Below are 11,694 nucleotides of genomic sequence, written 5' to 3' on the forward strand. Positions count from 1 at the left end.
ATAGCGGGTGCCAATTTGTGTAATTTGTGATGATTCCCTGTACAATGTAACTATATTGAAGTTGGTAGTTTATGTTCAAAATGTTGCAAGTTGAAAATCATTAGTTCTTATTATTTACTTTTTGCAAGTGACATTGATCATGATTATACTTAATGTTGAATCGTGCGAGTACTCTGAAGAACAATAACTATTTTCTTTTCCCATAACTTTTGATATTGTACTTTGTAATTTCATTGTGGAACTTGGTCAAATTCCTGGCAACTCCCACTACTGCTCCTGATTTGTTTGGAGGTGCTTTATTAGGCTATGTTATGTATGATGTAACTCATTACTACTTGCATCACGGACAACCAATAATTGGAGTGCCTAAAAGTCTTAAGGTAAGAGGATATATTTGTTAACACCTCTCTAATGACTTCATTGTGGTTATTTGGTTGGTTAGTTTTTTGTGATATCTCGTCTCAGGTTTATAAATTATTATTTTGGGAAGATGCTTTTAGATCTCTGCTGGTTTCTTTAGTTAACTTTTTGAACTACCAACTGGAGATTGTTATAACATTTGCAAATTAGGTTAGTCATTTGTGGTACTTGAGAGTTGAGACTGTTGTTTCAGGTTATAGTTTGTGGTTCAATCCCTTTTTTAGGTTATATCAGTTGTATTCTCTTATGATGGTTCTTGATTAATAGATGAACTTTGACAGTTACATTAACATATATAATTGCAAAGAAGTATGCACTTTATATGTGAGTTTATCCCGGGATAGCTTTATATCAACAGCTTAGATAGTTTCCTATACATTGTTTTTAGTTGAGGGTCTATCAGAAATTACCTTTCTACTTGCCAAGGTAGGAATAGTTTACTTTAAATATATGAAAAAGAGAAAGATGATTATGAAAATGGAACATTTGATTCACGCTTGGTTGTTGTTTTCATTGGTAGAAACATACATGTCTTCTGGTTCATTACAATACATGTTCTTAATTTTTTATCAAAATCTAATAGCTTATGCTTGTTGGAGTCACTTCATTGAAAAATTTAGAACATACGATACATCATATTCTATTTAATCCAAATTTATGCCCTTGTTGATCATGACAAATAATTGTAATTTAGCAGGATCCAAAATAAGCATGTGGGGCTCAAAAATGAGAAAAATATGATATTTAATGAGATTGATTTACCAACACAATAATAACTCAAGATAAGTATAGCAGTTCAAAGTTTTCAGTTCCTATAAATATTATCTTGACTGAAAAGTTCAAAGAACCCCTAAAAAGACTAGGTACAATGGTAGGGATGAAACAGAAAAAATTTTCAGTTCCATTCTGGAGAAGAAACTAAAAATTACATAAGAATAGTAGATGTTTTAAGGTGGATGAATTCAATTTTGAAGAAGTGTCTTTTGGTCCTTCCCAACATGATGTCAAGAACAATAGTGTTGGGGTTTTAAATATCTCAGATGCCAAAAGAAAATATGCATCAGATAGTGCACGTAATAAACGATTATTAAAATTTTCTCCAAAATTCTCTTCTAAGAAATGACTAGGCCAGTTACTTAAGCTGATAAAACTATAGAGATGGCACTTGCAAAAAAACAGAGAGTTCATCAAAAATATCAGAATATAAGAACCTAGTTTTTGGCGGATCAGGATTTACCAACATGGAGTAGGATGGTGATTCATATCGTTTTTGAATCTTCAGAAGCATGCAACAACACCATGCCTAGCAGCAGAGGCTGTTGCCTCAAGTTTTGTTGCCTCATTAAATCGAAACTACCTTGTTATTAAACTGAAAAAGGCAGTTCTTCCAACTTCTTTTTACAACGAGCAGATAATACAGGAGCATAATACATCATATATCTACACAAACATAAGACAAAGCAGAAGCTAAAAGCCAATGCTCTAACTAAAACCTCTGCATCCAGCAGGTAAACAAGAACTTGTCTATTATCTCAATGTCATATGCTACGTGTAAAAAGTGCGCACATATATAGAAATACATGCTGCAACTTAGTAGTAGCACAATGTGTCCTAGATTGAACCTAAAAAAAGTACTCAAGGTTGCTGCACATAGACTCGATCATAAATTTCGCCTTGGCACCCATCAACAAGACCGCCACAATTGGTCAATGCTACGAAGCTTTATGACACCCCCTGAAGAAACACGATAAAAATATATTCAACATCTCAAAGAAAATTATCAAGAATTGGAGAGAAGTTATCTCGAAATAATTAATCTCGAAATTAGCTATCCCGATATTAGTTATCCCACCATATACATGCGATAACTTATCCCACCATAAATGTTGTCAGAAACAAAATCAGCATGTTTACTCTGAATAAAGTTACTCTACCCCTCAGCACCACAAAATAATTATTTTGTTCGAGGAGCTATAGTGGGTATGTTGTATAGAAGTTGACCAATATCTTCTACTTCTGTATTATGCTCTAGCAAATAATGGTAACTCGGATCACGTTGCCATGCTTCTGTATTAAAAAAAATAAATTGACAAGTGGCATGCTTCTTTATTAAAGTTTTCTCCATGCGATGTATATGTCATGGGTTTGATCTGCAGCCACTAATGCTTGCATTAGGGTAAACAGTCTGCATCACACCCTTTTGGGTGTAGCCCTTCTAACATGTGATGCTTTGTGCATCGGGCTGCTCCTAATTTTTTTTACTATTCTATGGGGGAATTAAAAATATTTTGCTACTTGAAACTTTTTTCTTTGGATATGATATCAAGTAGCCTAGCACCAGCACAAGGACCCTCTTATTTGTTTCACAGCCAAGTCCAACAAAAGAGTTCTATTTAATTGTTAAAGGACTAACTAATTAGTGAAAAATAGTAAAACATGCCATGTCAAATGGCTACATAATATTACCCCATGTTAATTAGTTACAAGCTCGGAACCAGCATATTGTGTTGAGCACTTTGCTCTGTAAACTTTAGACATCATTTTTGTACCCAGGGGTTAGAAGTTATATAAACTCTCACTTTTCTGTATCTTTTGCACCATCTATATCAATTTGATCGATTCTCAGGGATATTAAACAATTCTCTGGTGTTGACCTACATTTTCTATTCAGAAAAGGGGAAAAATACGACCAATAAACAGAACCACAAACTGAGCAAAAATAGAAAAAGACACAAGCTATAGCAATAAAAAAGCATTAAAATATATAAAAACTAAACTACAAATTTGTTCATTACATTAGGGATGCCATCTTATAATCTCAAAAAGTTGCAACAAAAATACAAGTTCAATATTTTTTACAAAAAGATAAAACATCTATTGTCACCATCCTTTGTCTTAATACAAAACATGCCAATACCAAATGTTCACTATTGTGCCTTGCCATTACTCTTTTCCGTCTTAAGTTTATCCACTCTTAATTGCTGCAACTGTTTTCTGGTAATAGATGCATTACCATTCCATGAGAACCCTTTTGGTGCATACAAGTCACATGATTTTGTCGAACCTATACCATCATAAAGAAACTTGATTTGTCTTAATCCGATTGGTTTTGGTTGTTTTTGTCTTTGTAAGATTCTAAACTTGAATTCTAAAACACCTCTTGGCTTCCAAGGTATATCTTCTTCAACTTCAATACCACGATACTCAAACTCAGGATAACTTGGAGATGAACCAAGGATGGACTGACCAAAGGACTTGCCAAAGAAGGATTGACGATGTTAAGTTGATGCACTGTCATCAATTAATGTTCTTTGCCTCTTCATTGATTGATTGCCCTTCTTTGATTGTTTGTTTTTCATTTGTTTTTTACTATTAATTCACCAAATCACAACGACCACGACAACGCAACCAGCACTTCATCGGGAAAAAGTAACAATTTAGTGACATTTTCTATTCCTAAAGAAATTTGTAAAGATTAACAATCGACCACAACTACACTTCATTAGGGATGATTAGTGAAAGAATAATAATTTTGTTGGGAAAATTCAACTTACAAAAGTTCGGGAGAAAAGTCCTAATTTTGAAATCAGGTGTGTGAGAAAACTGCGTACTCTGTGTATAATGCTTGGGTTTTTTTGATGGGTCAGGTCGGGTTTTTTTTTTTTTTTTTTTTAAAAAGGGGGTCAATTAGTCTTATTTGGGCCATTCTGTTAGTTGAAGGGCACACATAAATTTTTGTAATGGCTGGGGTATATATGACCCCAAAGTATGATTGAAGGTAAAGTTAACCAATTTTTTAAAGTAGATGTGTACTTTTGACCCTTTTCCCTATATTATATTATAGTTACTATAAGAGAGAATAATCGATGTTGAGTAAACACGAACACACCGTTCATTACTTTTCACATACATTTGGATGCAAAACTGCGGTTGTATGCTGCACTAGAAATAGGACATTGTACAAGTAGAAAGTGACCTTAGAATCCTGTTTGGACCATTACTTAATAAGTGGACTGAGCATATCTTTCTGAGAGTCACAGTCATGATGCACCGAGTACTGGTAACCCTTATAAACAAGAATTATAAGCAACTTTAATAAGATCTCAAATAAATATAAAAGAATCAATACTCAGTTACCACCTACACCTGCCTTTTTCCCTCTAAGAAAACGATGTCCCCACTCGTAGCCCTCACAAGTTCCCCCCACCGCCAACAGCAGCCACCAGAAGTGTGAAGCACCACCAACCATCAATAAACATCTAACCCCCACCATCTCCCAGGATCTCCCTTTCCGTCCAAAACCCCCATAAATAACCGAAAGTCCCCATGTGATGGATACACTTGTTGTTTCTATTATGAGGCTCTGCCACTCTAATTCTCAAGTTTCATTCTTTCTTTCTTATAGTAATGGAGTATTATATATTGCTACTCCGTACCGTTACTAATACCAACATGAGGTTTCTGAATTTGATGCTACTAACAATATAACCAACATGAGGTTTCTGAATTTGATGCTACTAACATTATATATTGTTAGTACTTTGTTGTCAGCTCTTTGGTAGTAGCTTTTATTTTAAGTTTTCTTGATATTAGTAAATTACATATCAAGAATTCCGTACTCTGTGCACGTTTACTAGAACACAACAACAGAGTACTTTCTTTTTTCCCTCTCTCCCGGAGATGCCAACGCCAGTTAGTACTGCTAGGCAATGCTTGACGCAGGAAGCTTCCATAACTCTGGACGATGCTGTGGACATGGCAGGCCGTCGTGGCCATGCTCAAACTACTTCTCTTCATTACGTGTCTTCCTTACTGTCTATTCCTTCTTCATGCTTACGTGAGGCATGTTCTCGTACCCGGAACAATGCATACTCTGTTCGTGTCCAATTCAAAGCTTTAGAGCTCTGCTTAGGGGTTTCAATGGATCGGTTGCCTTCATCGCCCAGCAGGGTCGACTATCCACCTGTTTCGAATTCTCTCATGGCTGCCATAAAAAGATCGCAAGCGAACCAGAGACGGCAGCCTGAGAATTTCTATAATTATCAACAACAGATTCAGAATCAGTCAGCTTCTTCTTCAGTCCCTGGAGTCAAGGTTGAGTTGCGGAATCTCATAATTTCCGTCCTTGATGACCCTGTTTTGAGCAGAGTATTTGAGGAAGCTGGTTTCAGGAGTTGTGATATTAAGCTTGCTATTCTTAGGCCTGTTCATAAACTCTTCAGATATTCCAGATTCAGAGGACCTCCCTTGTTTTTGTGTAATTTAAGCAATCAGACGGATTTGTTTCGTCGCTCTTTTAGCTTTCCATTCTTGGGCTTATCCGAGGGAAAAGATGATTATAGGAGAATTGGGGAGGTTTTCGTCAACAACAGAGGAAAAAATCCACTTATTCTTGGTACTTGTGCACAGGGTGCTATGAACAGTTTCTTGGAAATGATACATAGGAATAGAGGAGGAGGAATTCTGCCTGTTGAGGTATGTGGATTGAGTGTGATTTGTATAGAGACTGACATCACAAGGTTTGTTACAGGGGAATGGGATGAGGAATTAGTGAAGTTGAAATTTGAGGAGATTGGAACTATGGTGATGCATAGTTTAGGGCCTAGTCATGTTGTCAATTATGGAGATTTAGAAGTCTTAGCAAGAGATGATGCTTCTATTGATTCTTGCAGGCATATAGTTAACAAATTGACAAATTTGCTAGAGGTTTATCGTGGGAAACTGTGGTTGATTGGGTGGCTGGAGAGGTATGAGATATATTTGAAAGTTTTGAATAGATTTCCTTACATAGAAAAAGATTGGGACTTGCAGCTTTTGACAATCACTTCTTCTGTAACTACAAAGGAAGAAACATTTCCCAGATCCAGGTAAACTGAAATATTCCAGTAGATATGCAGTTTTCTTCAATTATTTCACTGAGCTTTTTAGTAATTATTGTACAATGAAGTGGAACCGAGTAAGATGTACTTTAGATATGCAACATAAGCATCTTAGCTTTTTTATTCTACTTTTTTGTGGTTTAATTAATGGAGGAGGAGAAATTTCGAATAATACAAGGATAAATCTCTATAATTTCCCCCTTTTTCAATTGGTTAATATAGCTTTAACATAAAGAAGGTGATAAGAAGATGGTTGAAATGGAGGCTTGCTTCAGGAGTCTTGTGTAATAAGAAGATGCCTTCTAAGTTTAAAGGCAAGTTCTATAGAGTGACAGTCCGACTGATTATGTTGTATAGAGTGGAGTGTTGACCAGCCAAGAAATCCTATATCCAAAAGTTGAAGGTGATGAAGATGAGAATGCTGCGATAGATGTGTGGACTTACTAGGAAAGATAGGGGTAGAAATGAGATTATCCAAGAGAAGGTGAGAGTGGTTTTGGTGGAAGACAAGATACGGAAAGTGAGATTGAGATGGTTCGTGCCGGTGATGAGGAGGGGCAGAGATGCCCTAGTACTGATACGTGAGAGATTAGTTATAGAGGAGGTGATTAGACAGGACATGGAGCAGTGACAAGTTTACAACCTACTAAGGACATGAATCTAGATAAGAAGGTGTGGAGGATGCAAATTAGGATAGCGAGTTAGTGGATAGGAGTACGTCTTTGTTAGTAGAAAGTAGTACTTTGTAGTTGTGCCTGTAGTCATAGTGTCATGCGTGTATCGTATAGTTTCCTGTTCGTGGTATTTTGGTGATGTTTGTGATTTTCGGATAGATTGTGTGTAGTATTAGTCTGTGGGTGTCTTATTCCTTTTATTATCTATTGGTGTTTTATCCCATTTTGTTTGTCGTTTTTATATCTTTGAAACTTGTTATTTGTCCTGGCGGGGGTCTATCGGAAACAACTTTTCTACTTTATCTGGGGTAGTGGTATGAACTACGTACACTGTATCCTCTCCAGACCCCACTTTGCGGGAATATACTGGGTATGTAGTTGTCGTCATCGTTGTTGATTTTTTCTACACATCTGAACAGGTACACTACCGAGTGTTTTTGGTGTTACAGAGAGTTCATGCGCATCTCTTTTTATTACCATGTGATTGACATGTTTAATCTGATCTCCTATTTATTCCTAACAGCTTGATGGAATCTTTTGTTCCATTGGGAGGATTCTTTTCTGCCCCAGCTGCTGATATTGAAAGCTCGTTAGGCTGTTCATACCACACTGCCTCCCGCTGTGACCTATGCAATGAGTATTGCAAACAAGAAGTAAACTCACTCTCAAAGTGTGGATTAGTTAGTAGTGTTTCAGTTGCAGATCACTACCAATCAAGCTTGCCTTCTTGGTTGCAAATGACTGAACTCAAATCTAATGGAGGACTGGAGTCTATGAAGGTCTGTGTTTCTCACAATTCCACTCTTCAGCTCTCTATTTTCCTTGTACTAGCATATATTAGACAGACGGATTTATGGCACCTTTTATATGGGTTTAACTTAACATGTTGCGTTTCACTCTAATTACGTATACGGTATACCTATGAAAAAGATATTTGAAAATATATGCATAAAGATTATACACATTAGGAACCCTATTGACTATAAACTTCGGATTTTTTTCTTTGTATTTTGAATCTTTAGATTTTGGATTCGGCCTCTAATGGTATAGGCTATTTTCCTGGTACTATTAACAATTACTCCCTTCTTCCTATATCATAGAGACTTTCCTTTGTAGTTTACCAAAAAGAATGACACACTTCTCTCTTTGGAAACTACTTAATCTCATCATCCATGTCTTTCCTTAAAGACATCAGACATGATTTGTTGCAACTCACATGATGTAAAAGCTCATTCTTTTTAAGAAAAGTGAATGTGAAAACATACGTGAAACTCTCAACACCACTCATTTAAAAGAATATGTTTGATACTTGCATATATTTAGCTTACTTATCAAAAGTGGTATGTAAATTTGTTAAAATCCCTACCCAGTGAAATACCTTAACATAAATGGGAGGGAATATTTCCTTTTGTTTAGATCCAGTAGTTCTGTTCTCAACACCTTAACTAATCTGAGTCTTGCATTCTTTCCTGTATGCCAAAAAAAATTTAAAAATTACTCAAGTACTGCAGAATAAATCTTAACATTGGTGTGGTTAACTTCTTTATATGGCTTCAGTGCAGGCCAAAGATGATAAAATGGTATTGGGTGCTAAAGTTGCTGGTTTGCAGAGAAAATGGGACAATCTTTGCCAGCGTTTACACTACAATCAACCATTACCCAAGACAAGCAAATTTCGGATGAGTTCTGGAATCCCATCGGTAGTGGGCTTTCAATTTGATAAGGACCAAAAAGAGAGCGTAAATAACAAAAAAATTGGCCACCAGAATGCATCTTCAGCAGAAACTGTAAGGAAGAAAATGACTTCCACAATTTCTTCATCAAATGAAAGCAGCAATTTACTTTCCAAGTTTAGTGAAACGCCCTCACGAGGTGATGATGAGCATGTCTTCAACTCTCCAGTCTCTGTAACTTCAATGACAACAGAATTAGGTTTGTGCACGGCATCTACTTCTCCAAGCAAAGAACAAGAGCAGCTGAAAAACCACAGTCGCACCAATCAAGCACATGACATATTATGCTATATATCAGCAAGTGCTAAGGTTCGCTCGAGGAGTTTCATTAACCCACTTCCTCTATCACCACCATCAAAATCTCTTCAGAAGCAGTTGGATCCAAAAGATTTCAAAATGCTATATGCGGCTCTTATGGAAAAGGTAAATTGGCAAGAGGAGGCTGTAAAAGCCATTAGCCAAACAATAGCTCAGTGCAGAAGTAGAAATGAAAGAAACAATTGGCCAAGTAGAGGAGATATATGGCTCAGCTTTCTTGGACCTGATAAGCTTGGTAAGAAGAAAATTGCGATTGCATTGGCTGAGATCCTATTTGGAAGCACAAACAACTTAATCTTTGTGGACCTAAGTCTACAGGATGAAGCGGGGTTGTTTTCTCTCCAGGTATTGAATCAATATGACGTGAGATTCAGAGGGAAGCATGTTGTTGACTATGTTGCCGATAAACTGAGGAACAGCCCCTTGTCTGTTGTTTTCCTTGAAAATGTGGATAAAGCTGATATACTCGTTCAGAAAAGCTTGTCCCAGGCTGTTAAGACTGGTAGATTTTCGGACTCTCATGGCAAAGAAGTTAGCATAGCTAATGCAATCTTTGTGACAACATCATCTAGATTAGCTGAAGAAAGAACTCTTCCTTCTACCAAAGAAATAGTTGATTATTCTGAAGAAAATATACTGACAGCTAAAGGATGCCAAATCCAGATACTTATAGCATTTGATCTTGCAGATGATATCAAAGGTTCCAACTCAACTGCATCGATAACAAGTAGAAAAAGATCCTCTAGCCAAATCTTTGTGAATAATAGAAAGCTAACTACTCACCCAATCGAAAGTGTAGATCAGCCATTTGGAAGCTCTGAGATGTCCAGGCGAGCCCACAAGACATCAAACTTATGCCTAGATTTGAATCTTCCAGCAGAAGAGATTAAAACTTCTGACAACTTTATTGGAGATTCTGGCTGTGACTTCTCCAATGAAAACACGATAACGTGGTTGAAACAATTGTTTACACAATTTGATGAGACCGTGATTTTCAGGCCATTTGATTTAGACTCTCTTGCTGAGAAACTCTTGAAGGAGATCAGACTATGCTTCCACAAAATTGTCGGTCCAGAATGTTTGCTAGAGATTGACAGAAAAGTATTGGAACAAATTGTGGCAGCTGCGTTTTTGAGTGACAGCAAGAAAATAGAAGATTGGATTCAACATGTTCTTAGCAGGGGATTTGTACAAGCTCAAGAAAGATATAGTTTAAGTGCTCGATCTGTAGTGAAACTTAAGGCATGCGAGAGCTATTCCCAAGAAGCGGATATACCAGGAGTTCTCCTTCCTTGCAGAATCATAGTGAACTAAGATCTAAGTTTCTCTACAATATGTAATGGAATATATATTTTGTAGACATTTTATAACACCTAGTTAATTATGTTTGTGTTACTGGATTTAACCCATGGGTTTATGCGGGGTCACGTCTGTAGAGGTTGAGGACATAAATTGTAAAATTTCACCTTAGATAACTGTCGGGTGAATTATTTATGTGTTCAGGGCCGGCTTCAACGTGAAGACACCGAATCGCTTTAGGCCTCCGGCCTCATTTTTTTTAAAAGCATTATAGGTTTGTAGTTTTTTTAGATTTTTTTCTTTAGAAAATATCAAATATTTCTTAATATTTTCTTCACCACATTTTAATTTCTTTTAAGCTCAAATAAAAATATCACTTTAGAAATTCAAGATTAAAATTGACAATCAACATTAAAAAATTTTCTTTTAATATTCTTAAATTTAAAAAGAACATCTAATAAATAGAGGTAACTCAGAAAATCATACCTTCTATTTATTATTTTGATTAATGGGGCAAAAAGAATCAAAGCAACAATTACAGTTGAATCAAAGAAGTTGAAAGATAAGATGTATTTCGATCAAATAAAAAGATTTTACTATTTTATGAATGCATATTTTTCTTGATCCTATATAATTGTCTTAGTTGAAAGAAGTTTTCTAAAAATAAAATTTAAAAAATATTACTTAAGCTTAAAAAAAATATTTCAAGACATCAAATGAATTAAGCATACTATTAATTGAAAAGGGATTTTTCGGGATGAATCAATTACAAAATAATTTTATTTATAATTTTACAACTCAAAAAGTTAAAAATATAGATTTGTAAAAAAAAAATTTAAAACCTTATTTTAAAATTTCGCTTTAGGCCACCAATTAAGTTGATCCGGCCCTGCATGTTATGAGTTGATCCCTTTTTGTATTTCATGTATTCTGTATCTTTTGAACTTTTTCCTCTTTAGGGCATTTATTTGTTACAATCCGCGTTTATGCGCTTTCTAAAAAACCATGGTGACAGGGGAGGATCGGACCCACGTTGAGCTAACGGGCCTCATGCGACACACAAAATCAATATTAATACTATGTCTAAACTATTTGGTGGTGGTGGGGGGGGGGGGTTTGAAAAAGTGGGTAGTAATTTTGTTCTAATTTTATGTCGTTTGATTTTTATTACTACTATTTATTATTTCTTAAACTTTGACTATCATATTATTTTATTGTGGTATTACTCTGTAACTATCTGTTATTTCTTGTAATTATATATACATATATACATACATAAATATATATATATATATATACTAGTTATCGGCACGTGCATTGTACTTGTATACCAAATCATGATGTGCATTATTTTGTCAAATAATATGAATA

General features: G+C 35.6%; 1 protein-coding gene across 1 annotated transcript; it reads left to right on the forward strand.

Moving 5' to 3' along the window:
* Positions 1-4,346: 4,346 nt before the first annotated feature.
* LOC107873280 (protein SMAX1-LIKE 7) lies at positions 4,347-10,545 on the forward strand. The gene is made up of 3 exons (XM_016720059.2): positions 4,347-6,287; positions 7,497-7,752; positions 8,536-10,545. The coding sequence occupies exons 1-3, from the start codon at positions 5,101-5,103 to the stop codon at positions 10,336-10,338; spliced, it is 3,246 nt and encodes a 1,081-aa protein (XP_016575545.1). The 5' UTR covers positions 4,347-5,100; the 3' UTR covers positions 10,339-10,545.
* Positions 10,546-11,694: the final 1,149 nt, after the last annotated feature.

The sequence above is a fragment of the Capsicum annuum genome, chromosome 6 (assembly GCF_002878395.1).
Source record: "Capsicum annuum cultivar UCD-10X-F1 chromosome 6, UCD10Xv1.1, whole genome shotgun sequence".
NCBI classification, from domain to species: Eukaryota; Viridiplantae; Streptophyta; class Magnoliopsida; order Solanales; family Solanaceae; genus Capsicum; species Capsicum annuum.

Bases quoted from the DNA above. Each gene is read 5' to 3' on its own strand.
- LOC107873280 (XM_016720059.2), top strand. From the start codon at position 5,101: ATGCCAACGCCAGTTAGTACTGCTAGGCAATGCTTGACGCAGGAAGCT. The intron at 6,288-7,496 runs GTAAACTGAAAT...TATTCCTAACAG, and splicing joins GAAACATTTCCCAGATCCAG to CTTGATGGAATCTTTTGTTC. The intron at 7,753-8,535 runs GTCTGTGTTTCT...GCTTCAGTGCAG, and splicing joins GAGGACTGGAGTCTATGAAG to GCCAAAGATGATAAAATGGT.